We start from the raw sequence: 19,660 nt of genomic DNA on the forward strand, positions 1-19,660 counted from the left end.
TCCATTTTTTAAAATAAATAAATAAAACCTGTGAATATCAAATGCCTAACATTAACTAATAATTTATTGAACATTTTGAAAGATTCATTGTGTGTCATAAATAATAGTTTAAGTAATAATAAAAGTTTCTATGGATATTACTCTTTAAATTACAAGAGGAAAAACTTGAATTGTGATCTTAGGAACATCCAAATCAATTAGAATTTAAACTTCACGTAAAAAATATTTGTGAAATTACACAGTATTTACTTAGTGAGTCAAGTAAGCAAAATATTTTAGAACATTGTACTAAATTTACAAATCTTAATTATAAGTATTAAAAATGTTATGAATTAATATGTTTATGTTGTAGATAAATTTGTCAGAATTCCCACTCTGGGTTTGTAACAAATTATTGTAACTATTTGTTCATTTTTTTTTTTAGAATTTCAGTACGCACAACTTATGAGGAATCATGTATTACATTTTCATGAATTAAGATTGAACAAATTTTTTTTTTCAGCTTATAGAACCATTTAAAATTCAGGTTCAGGTGGTTTATGAGTTATCATTTATCTTTATAAAATGGCTCAAAAATATATTTTAAATTATAAATTATTATAAAATTAAGCTAAGTATGAAAATATTAAACACTAATAAATATATTTAACATGGTTAATTTCTTAAAAATGATAATCATTAACTTATGAATCTAAATTATTTATGATATAGAAGAAAATTAGAAACCCATGCAAAAATTTGTTAATGAATAAATGTTTAATTTAATTTAATTCTAAAATTTGACAAAATGTAATACCATATAAATTATATTCAATATTTTATATTAGGCATTAAATAATTACAAACACCAACAATTAATACATACTGTCAGGTAGTTTAATTTGGTAATAAAATGATTTACAACACTGAATTTAACACCAATAGTATATACATGCTATAACATATACAAATACATAAATATATATGTTAATATATATTTATATAAGTATATAATTTAATATAAATGTAAAATAAACAAAATGCTTAATCGTATAACTTGTAATTAAATAAATCATACATGAAGATATTTAACTTAATTTTGAACACATATTATAGAAAAGAATTCATCATAATTATGTTTAAAGATATATTTAATTAATTAACAATATATACCAAAACGTCTCGTACTCATTAATTTCCAGTCACCCAGCTCAAGTATAATTCCACTTACGACTAACTACAATACATAATATTTTGTGTGCAAACAAATTGAATAATTTACATCAACTTGTAGCATAAAAATTATAAACTATACTATTAATTACACTAATTAAATTACAGTAGAACTAATTAATATAGGAAACGATCAAAAAATACACAACCCGTTAAGACTAACTACAATGTAACTAGATTAATAACATTAGATGAGACTGAATAAAAATACTAGGAGGACCAACTATCCACTAGATTGATGTTCTAATATTTCCGAGACATTTGGTATACATAGTACATTATAATCATAAATAATTTATCATAAACAGTTCTTATTTCAAAAACATAATACAGTAGTAAAATAATATTATGAAATGTTTAATAGTATTTTTTAAAAAATAAAAAAATTGCACATGAACTTTCTCATCTCAATTTAAATATAATTTCATTAATTTTTTAAATATAATATGGAGATGAAATTAATTAACAGTCACTTTTTTTTTACTGTTTTGTAATTAACAATTTGTATTTTATTAACAATCAACAATTTTTGTAAACTTATACAATTATCATCAGAATATTGCCATTACAACTTAGAACTTATAATATAACCTTATACATTTTTGAACTTCTAAATTATATCACTTTTTTATAAACAGTGCATTGCATACCTCTTTAAATCAAAAATAATTAATACAATTTATTTAAATTGAGATTTTATGAAGGAAAAATTATAAAATACTTGTATATTATACTCAAGTATTCTAAAAATACCATTAAACTTTCCAGATAACCATTAATAATATATACCACAGATAAACAAATAACTATGAAATGTATAATAGAAATAATAATAATAATAATAATTATATTAATTAAAACAACGTACAAATTAATAGTACAATTTTACAACATTGTTTTCTTAAATAAAATCTAGAGTAAAACATTAAACGTTAGAGGGAATGTATTTGGGACGAGAAACAAATTAATTTCAATATAAATACAAATTTAATAACATTTTGATTAAAAAAAAAATATACAATAATAATTAATATATTATAATTAAAAAAAAGGTGCCATTTTCAGATAAAATGTTACATTACATTTATAAAAATAATAACTAAATATGAAATGATGGTATTTACCTTTAAATAATAAATTTGTAAAAATAATTTATAATAGATGAAGTTCTTTTAAAAATGTTATAGTTTTATGTTATAAGTTTAAATTGATCGATTAAATTTGGCTAGCCAATTTATATATATATATATACATTTTTTAACATGTTAATCTTACAATGACTTTAATACTGCTAAATTGACTTTAGCAAATAAGAAAACATCTAATAAGACATCACACAGTTCTTGGTATGTGTTAAATTGTTATTGGACTGTTTTAATAATTACTGATCAATATCAGTAAAATTGTAGATAATATGCATTATATAAAGTATTTGCCATTTAGTATAATTTACAAAAAGGAACCTACAGTTGTTAACTATTTTAAATCATTTAAAATATATATTTTAATAGATTTTCTTACTTCATTTAGAAATATTAAGTACACGCGGACGGTTTTCTCCAAATGAAGAATATAAATTTAAAAAATAATATACCACATGCTAATAAATAGACTTCAAAGATAAACCAATATGGCAATTATTACGTTTGGTTTACGTTAATATGTAATCCCATAATAGTTCGGATTTAAGTTTTGATACATAAGAATTGAAATATGTTATGATTTAACATGAATATAATAATTAAATACTTTATTAGTCATAAAAGATATATTGTTCAAATGTAGTCAATCAAAAAATTATTTAAAAAAATTATATATTGTGAAATGGGATTTCTTTTTAACTAGTCTTAATTTGTAATCAATAAACATTATACAATTTTTATATAAATATATATTAAGAAAAAAATGAGTTTCAATTGGTATTTGCTTAAAAAATAAGTATTAAAAATTTACAACTAAATGGCAAAATTATTAACAAATAAAATGAATTTATATTTGATATAATAATGTTTAACACATTAAACTTTATAGTTTGTGATACGTAGTTATATTAAATTAAATAATACATTCATCATACTTATATATATTTTTTAATTCATTAAAACATGAATTTTAAAAATATGTATACATTTATTTATAATATTGAACAAAAATAGTTATCAATACATTAAAAACATAATTATTTTAAAAAGTAGAAGTCCCAAAAAAATATAAAAGAACATTTTGAACAAAATATTAGTACTTCTGAAAAGTAATGGCTTAATCTCAGCCATCAGATATGACATAGGAAATAGTCATCAAATAGATGGAGTAATTTTCTATTAAGAATGATGTGACCATAACATGATATTATGTTGTTTCTGGTTAAAAACAAATTTTTCTAAAATATTTTTAAGATATACTATCCATTAATTCTGTTATAATACATTGAACAATTGCATATTTATAATAATTATTTAAACATAACTATTTACACTCTATTGGCTATGACCTATGAACCATCAAATAAAGGAATGAACATGTATTTGCACTGATTTTTATGGCAAGTTTTAAAATCTACAATGTGAAATTTTCAAGGTACCATCAAATTTTCACTATTGGATATAATAATCTGATTGATCAGAATCCTTTTCAAAACAACCTGCTTCCTTTTGCGTATTTTAAATATTGTAACAGATTTGGTCTGATCCTAAATATTGCATCAAAATAAATGTTAGGTACATTAAGATACAAAAATATACCTTTAATGAAGTGTCAACGGTCATGGTTTTACAACACAGATAATGACTAGGACAAACAGCAATACCAAAATATTGAAATAGTTTACTTAATAGTAATAATAATAATAAGATATGAGATTAATAATTACAACTTCAAAGAAATGATCTACTAATTGGCAATAATATTTTTTGTATTGGATACCTTTCAATTTCGATGTCAGAATTAGTTAAACTATTTAACCTAAGTTCAAAACCATAGCTATCAATAGTATGATTCAAACTAGAGAATTGGTATACAATTTAGTTATTTCCTACTCTGATAAATGATAGTAAATTAGAAAAAATATATAGATTGATTACATAAAAACTTATTACAGCTTCCTTATTTTGCCAAACAAATTAAAATGTAATCATGCCAATTTTTTTATTCATAGTAATATAATTCAAAATAAATATCATTCAATAATGTCATTCAGTGAATCTCAATTCAAATAAGAAAATGTATTGATAAATTATTTAATTTAAAATTTCATAGCTTTTTATCAATTTTAAGCAGGGTATGAGTTTGACTTAGTTGTTATGTGTTATTAAGTGTAAATAGAAAGCTAAAGTAACACTTGGGCAGACGAATAAGAAGATATATATAAAAATAAAAACAAATCCTGATTAAAATATAATATTTGAAGTACTTGTAAATATATATATAAGCTCTATGAAACACCAATTTAAAATTCAGGCACAATACACTGTATGTGATTCATTCAGTTTAAACTGTTTTTTAAATTTATTTCATGTTTTTAATATTTTTTTGGGAATCTACAAAGTTTATAACTCACAAAGATAGTTTTTGTTGAACGCTTAAGGTAATTTATGATAAACTATCAATTATAGATTTAAAAGAAAGTCTGACCAATAAAGATAAATAACAATCTGATAATGGCGAGATGAAAAAAAATGGTGAACAATACTGAACGTTTCAAAAAATTTAAATGCACTTTAACACTACATTATATATATATATAATATAGTTATAATCAATTGTAATTATTTACCATTTGATGTTTTTTGGTCACCATACACTTGTCATCACACCTTAATCAGTATGTAATTCATCGATTGTCTTCAATATCCCTTAACTAATATATATCCAGGCCAATTACATTTTCTCCCCCTCCTCCAAATCCTGATAAATTATAATCGCCCATGCCACTTCCACTATCTTCTCTCGGTGTCCCTGGGCCACCTGGTGCAGGTGAATTTTTCATACCATCTAATCCTTCACCGTTCAAAACCGAATTCATTGTATTAGGACCCATTGGTCCTAATGGTCCACTATCTGATGCATTATTCATTGGAAAATCCTGAAAACAGTTTTTATATATTTAAAGGAAACAACATTTAAATATGAAATATACAATATGTTTATCAAAATTCTCTTAATTTATAACTTACACCAGGCATATTCCCTCCGGTAACCGGCTTCATCATTGTGTACATACTTTCTCCTCCAGAGTTTGAAGAATCTTGAACATTATTGCTCAAATTAAGATCATAAACAACTTAATAAGCTACCTATATTTATTTATTTTACCTTGAGGACTTTGCATTATCGGTGTGCCTGGTCCAGGAGGGCCGCCTGATCCTGAGGGTCCCTAAATAATATTTTATTTAATACCCTATATCTCTTTTTATCATTACTTTTATTCAATCGTAGTTAAGACTATTAAAACTATAAGTAATATAAATATCTACATTACATTAATCTAATTTAGTTAAAAAAGTTCGTTATGTATTTTTAAAATCAAATATTAAATTTAAACTTACACCATAAGCGCCTGGTGACGATGATGAATAACTCATTGGCTGAAAAAAATATTAATAACAATTTTGGTTAGTTCAATGAATCATTTATTTTTTTAAGGCAACTCAATGAATTTATAATATAACTGCATACATTTAAATATATGTATTATACTTCTGACAAAAATATTTGATTAAGAGAAAAGTAAATCCTATATGTTTAAATTTGTAAATAATTTCATATCATAAATATAAAATTACATTAATATTAATATAAATGTACATTATAAATTTTAATAAACATTTTTTTTTAAATAAATAATTTAAACAGTGAAATTCATAACATAAATTTATAAGGTACAGACATAAAGAGCCACTAAGTGACACATTCTTTATATTGTATTTAATTAAGAACATGTTTATTATATTATGTTTTTAAATTAATTAATGACAATATTATAAGCTTAGCAAAAAGTCAAGACCAGAAAATAAAATTTGATTAATTGATTCATAAGTAGGAAAAAACATAACAATTTATTTTAGAAACTATTTCTAAACAATCATAGTAGCATATATTGTATAAATATACATATGTATAAATTATAAGTCATACAAAAAATTTTCATTTAACCAGACTGAGGCCATGCACTATCAAAATTTAGGTCAATCATAATCAATATCAATTATTACGAATTTATGTTCAATAAATATTAAAACTTGTTTCTGAATATTTTTGATTCTATCAATCAATTTTTTTAAATTCTCAGCAATTTTGTTTTGAAAATCCTAACATTTTTTAAAATTATATTTATCTGGTATTAAAAGAGAAATTATCAGATAATACTTTACCAAAATATTTACTAAATTAGGTAAGTATAAATAATTTAAGTAAATAAGTAATTTATATATTTAATGCTTATTATTTATTAATAAACAATATTAAATAGTAATATTTGTGTTGTAGTATCACAATTTATTAATATAATAAAAAAAGTAAATATTTATTTATTTAGGTTGTATTAAAATTCTGTAAAAATAAAAAATATAAAAAGTGTTACAAAAAAATTATAATACAACACGATAACAGCTATCTAATAACAATGAACATTTTAATTGAACAACAGTTAAGACAGTTCTAGATGCATAATATATACTACATGTTTACAATAGTTTGTATGATATGTATATTGTATTTATATAACTTTATCATGGTCAATTTATAATTATTAAATCAATAATACCATAAGAAATAAAATAAGAAAAGAGAACTCACAGTATTTGCATTTGGTTGCCATTGTGGTCTTCCAACAAGTCCACCCATAGATAAAGGCATGTTTGGTCCACCACCACCCGGACCTAAGGTTGTATTAGGCGGAGGTCCGCGCATTCCAGGACTATAAGATCCTAATGGACTCATGTTTTGAGTGTTTTGACCTCGAGGAGGATTCATACGAGGATTCATTGGTCCCATACCTCCTGTTCATTAAATAAATAACACAGATGAAAAAGTTATATTTTTTATACATATAATAAATTAAATTTATATAAGCGACAACTAATTATGAAGTGCATACAATGAACAAACATAATAGGTTGAAGTATAATTTTTAAGGTTGAACATTAAAACAGTGTATGTATTCTTAACGCATTAATTTAATGTGCTTTAAAATAAGTATATAACAAAACAAATAAAAATACATTATTATGAAATAATAGATTAAAAATTAAATATTTGTATTGATTAATAAAAACAACCACAATAAAATAAAATTTAAGCAACCTAATTAAAAAAATTGTATCAATCCAAACTACATAAATAAATAATTATGACTTCTCAGTTATTTATTCAAATACAATTTTATTTAGTTTAAAATTAATAATAATAAAAATAGATATTGTGGTACTCAATCCAGTAACAATAATTATATACCTTAAAAGTGAATCTAGGTAAAAATATTATATGATAAAATGTCCACATAAAAATGTACGACTCGTCTATGATCAGGTTTAAGGACAGTGATAAATTGTTGTACACAATGAAAAATTATTAACAGTGGAAATATATCATATTATCATTGGTCTATAATTTTAAGGATATTTTATTACACTTCTATTGCCATTACTTATTTATTTTTCAAATAGTAATACAATAGTATGAATTAACTGTTGGCTAAAACATATCACGTATATTATATAGTAATTACTAATTATTATAATATAGTTAATATTTCATAAAATACTGTTATATATTAATATTTATTAACTTAAAAGTCAATACCAATGTTAAATAATACATTCGTTTTAGATTTGAGGCATAAATATCTTTAACTAAATTTAAATACTTTGACATTTTTTTTTTTTTTAATATATATATGTATATAAAAAATAATAATCAACTTTATAAACATTTATAATATAAAAATATCAATAAAAAATTGTCTACTTATAAAATATTGTTGATGATATTTTAGAAGGGGAGTCGAAATTCTATGAACACCCCTCTCTGGCTATGTCCCTGCTTATAGTATAGTTAAGTTTGGTGCTAGAGATTTTTAACGTGGGCATTAGGCCATTCATTAGATTCTCCTTAATAGACAATAGTACATAGTTAGAAGTAAAGAACCAACTGATCAATCTCCCTAATCAACCATTAATCACTTCTCTTTTTATTTATTACAACAATCAATATCCAATATTAAAACGTAAAATAATATTTTAATATTAACTCATAAGAAGAATATATTTTTCTTAGTATTGTATTTATTACTAGACTCCTTGTGATTTATTGACTAAATAATTACTTAATATTTTTACAAAAATAAGAAATTAGTAAAATCATCAGGAAGTAAAAAATTTTTTTTTTCTATAGTAAGATAATTTTAAATTAACTTAAAATTTAATAAAATAATAGTAATTTTTATAAAAACTTAATTAGAAAATTAATGATTTAACAATATTATTCAAAATGTGTAATCTCGGATAAAATTAATTTTTAGTTTTTAATAAAAAAAACAACTAAGTAAAAAAAAAAATGTTAAATTGTAATTTTATTTTTAATAAAATGAAAAATTATATTATAGCATTATTATTTATTCATATTTTAGATATTTATCTGACAAAAATGTCATATTTTTTAAAGTAACATTTAAAATAAAACATAGAGAAAATTAGACGTGTTGTACAAACTAGTTATATTAGTATAAAATTAAAAAAATAATGAAAATAACTTTTAAGTTTTTTAACTCTAAATAGTTTGAACTTTACTGCATTTATAGAAAACTATAATTGTTTTATTCATTTTTATTATTAATTTAGAATAGAATAAATTCATCAATTATAAACACATATTTTAATTTAATAATATCAAACACAGTGCATGAGTTTGAATTAAGGATGTATCAAGAGAAATGGCAGTGGTTAATAACTTAAGTTATAGTGGGAACTTATTGAAAACTACAACCAAACAAAATGGTATATTTACATTTATTTTATATTTTAATACCGCCATTTCTTTGTAAAATTTAAATTATTAACCCATGCTTTTTTACAAAAGAAAAATAAACAAGATGAATGGATCATAATAATTACTTTGAAATATGTATCCAATACAAAAAATCCAAAAATAAAATATTCAATTTAAAAGGACTTAAAAATTAATATGAATTCCAAAAAAAAAAAAAACAGTGTTATTTTATCATCATTATAACATTAACTACAAAATATTTGAGTTAAGAAATAGTGTGCATAATAAAATTTAAATAATACTGGCCTACCTTGCCAACCTACAACATATTCTCCAGCTTCACCTACAGGAGAAAAAATTATTAAGCAAATAATTGATTAGTTATATATTTTATACTTTCATTTTTAGTTTAATAAAAATTAGTAAAATACACCTAATTACACGACAAATATTTTTTAATGATTAATTATAATTTCACTTTAGATTTAATGTTTTTGTTATCATAAAATAGTTTACCTTGTCTTAAAGGATCCAGACCAGGCATCATTGGCTGACCTGTAGGCTAAAATAAAAATAAAAATAAAAATTATTTATTGATTTAAAAGTTACTCATGTATTAGTGATAATTTTATAATTGTTAACTTACAGAATTAAAATCATTTCCTAATTGTGACATGCGAATTCCGGGTCTTGGACCACCTGGATACCGAGGACCCATAAAAGGCTAAAACAAAATAAAATATCAGCATTTAAATTTGACGAGTACTTTGAGAAATTAAATATTTAAAATAAAATAATAAACAACAAACTTGATTTGATAACATTTGTCCATGTGATGGTGGTTGAGAATGAGGAGATTGTTGTGCTGAAGGATGACTTGGAGGTGATGGTCTCATTGATGCATTCTAAAATTTTTGCGAAGAAATTATTTTTATCTTATCAGAGATGACTGCTATTAAAACATAAAAATTATTTTAAAATATACAAACTGGAAAAAATCCACCAGGCATTGGACCTCCTGGCATTCCATCATTTGGAGGCATTTGTCCTAAAGGGCTAGGAGAAGGTCCAGCATTCTATTAACAAATATATTCGATTTAATAGTTTTCATAATACTAGTTTATTAAAATAAAAATGTTGTGATCTAAATTACTTACATGTGCAATACCATTTACACCATAACCTGAATTTACAAAACCCTAAAAAATAATAAAAATTTATATTACTATAATAACTATGTATAATAATTTTTGTAACTATTCAAATGCATACATAATCATGAAATGCTTTAGCTTCACTTGAATGTTCACATGTATCACGGCGTTCTGGAGCTGCACAATATAAATCCCAAAATACACTAAAAATATAAATCAAGTTAATCAAAAAAAATTTTTAATAAAATGTTTATAAGTAAAAAGGATATAACTTTAAATAGTTTTGATGATTTATGCAATTAACTGTTTGTATAATTTTTCCAATTTAAAATAGTAAAAAAAAAAAGAAATATGGTCAAATTTTTTATCTTTTACAATAAAAAAATATAAATATTCAAAATTAATTTTCAACTTTAAAATTATAAGTATCATAATTTAATTTTAATCATAAATATATGTATCTAGTAATAAAATTAATTATGAATTTAAATAATTTAACAGATAATAGTCTTATTAAATTACGACAGACCAATTTTTTATTGAAGCATATTGCTGGACAAGTTTTTAAAATAAAGTATAAAGAATATTCATTAAAAATATCAAGAATTACTTATACAGTTATTTGTAATTTCTGAAAATATATTTACTTTCATAGAAATTATATATAAAATACAATATACACAATTTCCAACTGATAAATGTGCATTTGTAATAAATTTCTAATTATTCTACTAATCTCATTTCATATACTATTTTACATTGCCTGACAGTCTTCCTCAACATAACATAAGATGTGTCAGTGTAAACTGTAAAGATCTTTTTGATCTTGCATGTGAACTAAAGAAAATAATCAAATACATATATATTCAATTCATCAATAAATAGCTCACCTCCTTATTATTCATACCTCTTTATACAACTTAGAGTGAAATAATGTATGTTAGCTACTTTACTCTCGCATATCTATGTGTACAAATTGTATATGTTGTTAATACTTAATAAAAATCTCACTCTAACGGTTGTCCAAAAAATTAGACCAAAAATTGAATTTATTAACTTTTCTTTGTGTATAAAATTATATTTAGTTGATGTGTATAAATAGTTATAAACTTTTTTAAATAAGTGCAAAACAAAACTAAGTTTGTTCACTTTATAGTACTTACCACCACCAAGAATGCAGGAATCCTGGTGGTTCACCTAATGTAATATTCTTTTCCCATCTAATCTAAAGTAATAAACAAAAATAACTAATATTAATACATGATTTATTATTTGATAAATAATAATGAATAAAAAAAAATTATTAAAACCTAAAATTAACATACCCTGCCTAATTTAAGAAATATATATATATTTAAATAAATATAGAACAAAATTAAATTGTAAATAGGTACTCACTTCGTTTAAAAATGTTTGAGCTGCTTTCTGAGCTCCAATATGTAATAAATACTCATAAACATATAATGCTAACCTAAAAAAATAAATAATAAAAATTATTCCAATTACTCTTATTAATTTACATATATATTATGTATGTCTACATACAATATATATAATTCATTATTTTATTAAATAACTAATTATTCTATGAAATTCTTAACCCGTCGTTGGTGTTGCTAATATTTTAACACCGTTGGTGTCATGTAAGCGTTTCGCTCACCAATTAAAATACACTTGTGAGCATACAAATTAATATACTGCAGAACTGACAAATATCAATATTCAACTACTAAAGCATAATAACAAGATAATATTATAAAATATCAAGATAAAATGGTAAAGTAAATAAGACAGTGCGAGCCACTGCAGCAAAAACAACGCCAAAATATACAATATTATTATGTATACGGCAACATTGGACTTCAATAACTTTGTTAGTCTATTTATATCATTTAATGTTTTCCTGTATTCATTTTCGTAAATAACTCAATGGAGCATTTATATAGTATTGTCAAATTCAAATGAAATATAAACCAGTGGTTCTAAAAATGGTAATTATGTCAGCGAAATGTTCATAGCAACACCAACGACAGGTTAAATTTGCTTGTTAATATACATATTACATGGTTTTACTTGTTAATATATAAAATATAAGTTGAGTTTTTGTTGTTGTATGTAATTTATAGTACCTAATCAATAACCATATATAACCAGTAATTAAGTAGAAACATACAACATTTGTTGCCGTTATCCTTTTATTAATAAAAATAATAAGTTAACATAACATAATATTGATCCATAACATTAGATCAGAGTGACTCTAATTCTTAACAAGAAATGTTCATTAGTCAAACTAATAACGAAAATAAGCACAATAAGAGTAACAAATTCGATAAGTGAAATTGCAACCAGATATGCCTCATCTACTTGCTCTTCAAAGATAAAACAAGAAATCAAAATCCCAGATATTGACAAGTCAAAATGGATTTTACAACCTATAATTTTTGCAATAATTGTATAAGAAAAACAACATTATGACAGATTTTATTGCTTAGGTAATTTTTTTTGTTATTACTCATTATTATATTTATTTATTATTTCAAAAAATTTTGTTTTAAAAACAAAATATGATAAATTAAAACAACTTTACACCAGGTCACAATTTAGTATATGTGAAGAAAAGTTTATTACGCTCAGTAACATTTCAGATAAAAAATGTTGTCTTTGAAAGGCATATGAATCCCAATCACAAGGTAATGGTCTACATTTTTTAAATGCACATGAACATCAAAAGTGCACTGTAAAACAGTACATGTATTTTAAAAAATATACTTTTTAACTCTAAATGCCACCCAAAACGTTTGAGTACTAATAAATAAAAACTATATTATAATAATGTAGGGCAGATATGCCTACTTATAATTAAACCGGCCCAAGCTATTTTATAAAATTAGAAATTTCTATAGGTATTAATAAATAAAAAATTTTAATTACAAATGATCTTCCAATTTTTAATTTTGATGAAAAAAAATATATTAGATTTTACAATATTTAATAAAAATAAAGCCTTATTTTTCTTTAATCATACTCATTCAGTATCAAGTTTTCACTTTTTACTTTAAGATATTTTAATAATTAAAATTTAATTTATTATTTTTTGCAAACAAGAAATGTAAACCTGCAATTTTGAATGATAAAAATAAACTAGCCACTAGCATGGAAATTGGAAATATTCAGTACTTATATTAAACATACAAGATAAAAGTCATACATTTAAATAGTATTACTAAGTATCAAGTATTTAGTTTTAAATTATACAATAATAATAATTATTATTAATAATTATAATAATAATAATAAAATATATTATCTATTGTATATTTTATCAAAATAAACCAATACATATGGCCCACAAAATAAGTATAAATTATTGACATTTGATTTTTATTTTAAATTTATAATTTATTTAACATTTTGAAAATTTAATAATTCTTATAAATTGATGTACAAATCAAAATATATATTTATTTTTATAATACATGGATTTAATAATAATTATATATATACTTTAATTAAATTTTTAATGCTAATTCATAAAATATCATAATATTTATAACTTATTTATAATTTAGACATAAAATTAGTCTTTAAAAACTAGTTGAAGTATATTTTTTGCTTCGTTCAATCTATTAACTAGAAGTGTCTATAATTCTATAAAATAACTAGTAATTTTATAAATTAATACTAATAATACTAACATAATATACAATATACATACATATAAATATACAATTTGAATTATATTTTTTTTAATACACAGTGAACCTCTGAATAGAGAATACTCTTGGTCACAGATATTTCATCCTATTTGAAGATATTCATTATTTAGAAGGATTAAACCATTGAAATTTATAAGAGAAAAAAAATAAATATTGTGTTAAATTAAATAATACTATTATTATTTCACGTATTAAAATTAAAATAGCTGTCTGCTATTGGAAGATTGTACCATTAAGAGTTAAAAAAATGCCCCCCTCCCCCCCCCCCCGAAAAACAAATACCAGCTATTAGGAGGTGTTGGTGAAAGTAAGTTTCACTATATCAGATGTATCCACAGCCCACAGGGATATTCTAACCGGCCCATGACCATTTTATAAAAATTAGATTTGTATGGATATAAAAAAAAAATAAAAATTATAATTTAAAAATGTTTTATTTAAATAAGCTTTTAAGAATTACAAAAAAATACCGTACAATTTTTAATTTTAATTATTAAAATTGAATATAAAAAAATGTATTAGATTTTAGAATATTAATAAAAATATATAAATATATATACGGGCATACGGCTCACAGTATAAATATAAATTTTAAATGTTGCCTGCAAGTTAAAAAAAGGTTGGGCACGCTTGCACTATATAGTATAAAATTACAAAATATATAAATATCTATCTAATTCCTTTTTCAAAATTTATGGGTCAACTTGCTATCTGCAAAAACTTTTGACACTCAAATGTTATGTTTGCAAAAGTTTAGTTTTGAATTAGGTTACTTATGACACACTTTTAAACATTTTCAACCAATAGAAAAAAAAATACCAGCTAACTTATATAATTTAATTTATTTTACTATATTGATAAGTATATTTATAAAAAATGTAATTTTGAGATTCAAAACAGAAAATTTGAATAAATACAACATTAATTCTTTAATATTCTAATAATATTTCAAATCTACACACTACCTATTTGTATTGACAATTAGTATTGGCAGCAAAAGCATAACACTTCCCACCCCTTCTTAAATGACATTATTAAGAACAAGTGATCTAAATATTGTACTAAAAATGACTAAAATTATACTAATATACATTTGTTTAATAATAACATATTAATATTCCATATTTGATTAATTACATACACCTTCTATTAAAAAAATTGGTTAACAAATAACAGATACATTTTTATACTTATATAATTATGTAAGTATAGTACACAACTACATAATATCCTTCATAATATTAATCTTCAATTAAATAACTATTCTAAAGTTAATTTTTATGAAAAGAAGAATAGTTACTGAACAAATTAGTATTCATTTTAATTCTTAATTTGTACACATGTATTGCAAAAAAAAAATAAATACTTAAAGATGCCTAAATCATAATTTTATTTAATTGTAAGTAAAATTATAAACCATTAAAATGTATAATAATACATCCAACACAAGTACTTATATCAAACTGATAGAATCAATGCCTATCCTAACCTACATATTATTATATATTGTAAAGTTTGGATTTTTAAGCATATATATATTGTTTATAGAAAGAACATTTTTTTATTTACATTTATTTTTTTTTACCCAATTTAGATTCTAAGTAAATAATATTTACTTTTATGGATTAAGACATCTACAGTCATCACTCAAACAGGTGGTATTTAGACCTAATCATATGAAGTAACTGCTGGTTTTAAATTTGAACCATTAAGAGTTTTCCTATGTTTTAAACAGTTTTAATATTTGTTTTTTCAACTGAAATATTAGAATATATAAAAACAATAATTTTATATTAATTGATGATTCAAAATTTAATTAAAACCTTCCAACCAGTCCTACAATTTGGTCTAGTAATATATTTTTTCATTTTTTTTAACAACTTTGAAATAGTGTATGATAAATATATTAATGTTCATTGACATGTATCTGGGTGAAAATAATATTACCACCGATTATAAATAAATTATTAATTCAATGATGTGATAAAATTTAACAATTAAATTCACTCATTAATGTTAATATGTTTACTTACTAACTGTATACTGACAGTTCTAAATTACCGTCAAATCTTTTTACTTTTACATATTTTTTCCTGAAAACACAGCCAACTAGGTATAGTCCCTATATTATTTATTTTACATTACTTTAAATAATAGTCAGATTCTTATTTTGTTATATTTTTAGTATATTCTTGCTTTGCCTAATCGATTTGTTTCAAAATTCAAAACCTTAATAAATAGTATAATATACTACTTTATAATAGTAAATAAAATTTGATATTATAATATAAAAATACAAAAAACTGTAGATTTTATTAATGATCAATGAAATTTAACAATAAGTATCAATGTTTTCCAACATTTATAAATATGAATTGATCAATGATATGACGTGTATATAATATATAAATGTGTTTATTTCAAGTAATTATTTTAAGCATGAATGAAGCCTTTAATCATTTAATTTACAATATGAGTATGGTGTGTGATTATAGTAAAGAAGATAATATTTTAATTCATAAATATACAGATTATAATTATGTCAACAACAACTGATAGGTGGTTCAAAAGTACTATTTTTTTCTGATCCAATTATCACAGAAAGAATCAAAACAAGGATAATTAATAAAATTACATAAGTACCTTAAGTTTGATAGTTAATACCTCTGTTAATACCTAACTACTTAATAAACTATAAATACATAAGATAATTCTTAACCAATAAGAAAATTATTTATATGGATTATATTTATATTTTATAGTTATCTAAAGCTAATACCTATTAATAGGTAATATAATAACTAGTTAAATCTCAACACACAAATAAACAAAACAACTACACGATATTATATTATATTATATTATCTGTGTACATAAATGTACCTACTATCTAAACTGGAATAAAATTAATGACTTACTTTTCTCTAGCCTGAGCATCTGATGGCACTGTGGCGCCCTTTCCTTTTGCATACATCTCAATTTAAATTTGTTTAATAGCTTTGACTTCAAACAAGTTCTGCAGTTACAGCAGCAACACAATAGGCCACACTATGCAGACACTGACAGAAGCGCAGTAGTAGTCATTGTAGTATATATGTTAATAGTAATTGCCAAGCACGTCCGGATGCTTGTGTACAATTCTTTATCAATTACTTTGTAGATCAACGCTTGACAAAGGAAAAAACTATTGAACGTATCGCGAGTCCTTAGTCTTAGTTTTTTGGCGTCAGATAAACTACGAGTAAAATGATTCAAACAGTCGTTTCACGAAATGAATCCAAGATTCGTAAAAAATATTTGATGGTCACGATGGCTCAGAGATACAAACTTAATTATCAACGCACGATTTCGACAATTGTTAGGCTCCAGAATACATACACTCAGTCTAAGGAGTACGTACCTCTAATAAAATACACGTTTACGGTCGAGATTGTACTATATTTTTATCGGTGAATGGACAGACGGACGGACGGCTGAATGTGATAAAACGAGCGCGGAAAGAGTAAAACAAATAAAATCTATTTGAAAAAATAAAAAGCACTCTATTATTTTTCCTCCCCGGAAAATTAAATCGATGCGGAGAAAAATATCGGAGAATTACCTACGATCGAGGTGCAGCGGGTAGAGACGACGTCCAAGATAGTTCTTTCCGAAAATGATAATAATCAAACATTGATAAATGACCGCGGTGTTACCAACCATCCGGACAACACACTTCCACTATTATTATCGCCTATCCCTTCGCTTAAAGTACGTCTCACCATCACAACACTACAGCAGCAGCTTGCTGCGTTATAGCACCGCGTCCGATGGCTGAAAAAAACAAAACGAAACAATAAAAAAAAATAAAATACAAAAATGTTATCACCAGTGGGCATAGATTCAGGTTCCCCACTTAGTACTTAAATGGCTATATTATTAAACAGCCGAAATGACGCGTATCGGTTTTTTTTCTACGGTGTACCTACACAGTACACAGATTATTGAAATTAAAATAGGTACAATACAAATGTTCATAATTCACCCATGCATAGATCCCCAGTTAAAAAATTGTTTTTTTATTTTATTACAATAATTAAATAGGTAACAAATAGTATTTTTCAATCAAATATATTTGTTATTAGGTAGGTAACTAGTTCCAAAATATTATTTATTACCTACTAATTACTACATAGATAATATGATAATTTCCAAGTATATAAGTAATCATATTATACTTTACCGATTAACATATTATATATTTACCAAATAGAAAACATAATAATTAGAATAAATAATAAACTAAAAATACATAAAACTAAGATACCTACATATATTAAATAAATATAATATGTAGGTAATATTTAACAGTGGAATTTGTACAATTTACATGTACATTTTAATATTTTAAAAACAAATTATTTTGAAAGCATATACGTTTAATGAAAGTAACTCATTCACTCACCAACCCTATTTTATTTGTAAAAATAATATGTCCTATAACTATGCCCTATCAACCAAGAGCTAAATTTAACACTTTTATAACCCAGCTATATTATTACCAGCGAGAAAGATTCGGTGAAAATCATATTTTTTTAGTTACTTAATGATAGCCTCAATACATTTCAAATGTGTTTCGAATTAAAATTCTAATATTAAGTAAATACATATCATATGAATATAATATAATATTTAATATATTATTATACTAAAAATATTATCGCTAACACTAATAATATATTAATGATTTGGAATCCAGATAACAAAAATTATCATTTTGAGTGTTGTACTTACATACCAAAGGCATATTATACGCCTGAACCTGTTTAACCTATACGGCTAAATGCGCATTTATGATGTATTTATGTAGGTATAAATCGATATGATTACAAAATTGTATAGTAGGTATATACTTATTTTATTCCTACCTACCTTTATACATTATTAATCCGTAATCTTCTGTGATTTGCAGATTTAAATTATTAAAATATCTAATTTAATATACTTTGTTTTCAGTGATGAAATTCAACATTCAAAGTATTACATTTTCATACCTAGACAAAAATGGCCAACAAAATAGATCGGTACCTACATTGATTTTAATAAAATAAGAAACAAAAAATTAATGTATGGTAAACATACCTCAGTATTATATTTAGATATATTATAAAAAATATGAATGTCAGTACTCAGTATGTCACGATATGTTGTTCTATTCATATTATATGTACCTATCTACTTTAATACAATATTTACATATTTTTAATATTTTAAGATATGGATTTAATAAGGTATTTTAAATTTCTTTGGTTTTCTTTGATAATAATATTTCCTAAATTATCATATTTCCAGTAGGCAGTAACTTACTAATGATTAACATATATAGGTACACCTACTTAGTACTTTAATATTTTGTATTTTGTGCTATTATGTAGGTATAGGTGACTATTATATTTTTTTAATATAATTTCTTATGTACCTAGGTATTTATTAACATTAATTCCAACATTCAACAATAATCTACATAAGTATAAGAGGTATGGATTTATGACGTTAATTTAATTCAATGACTTACAGTTAGGTATATCCAAGTATTTATCAATATAATAACTT

General features: G+C 23.1%; 1 protein-coding gene across 1 annotated transcript; it reads right to left on the reverse strand.

Moving 5' to 3' along the window:
* Positions 1-853: 853 nt before the first annotated feature.
* LOC114129455 (single-stranded DNA-binding protein 3-like) lies at positions 854-17,788 on the reverse strand. Its single transcript, XM_027994189.2, is given in 17 exon segments — positions 854-3,868; positions 3,871-3,901; positions 5,093-5,293; positions 5,385-5,455; positions 5,524-5,584; positions 5,757-5,795; positions 7,006-7,208; positions 9,506-9,538; positions 9,712-9,757; positions 9,842-9,919; positions 10,005-10,100; positions 10,185-10,271; positions 10,353-10,394; positions 10,468-10,552; positions 11,513-11,574; positions 11,748-11,820; positions 16,987-17,788. Coding segments are annotated over 17 exon segments (1,326 nt in total). The 5' UTR covers positions 17,043-17,788; the 3' UTR covers positions 854-3,806.
* Between the last annotated feature and the right edge of the window lie 1,872 nt (positions 17,789-19,660).

The sequence above is a fragment of the Aphis gossypii genome, chromosome X (assembly GCF_020184175.1).
Source record: "Aphis gossypii isolate Hap1 chromosome X, ASM2018417v2, whole genome shotgun sequence".
In the NCBI taxonomy this organism is placed as follows: Eukaryota; Metazoa; Arthropoda; class Insecta; order Hemiptera; family Aphididae; genus Aphis; species Aphis gossypii.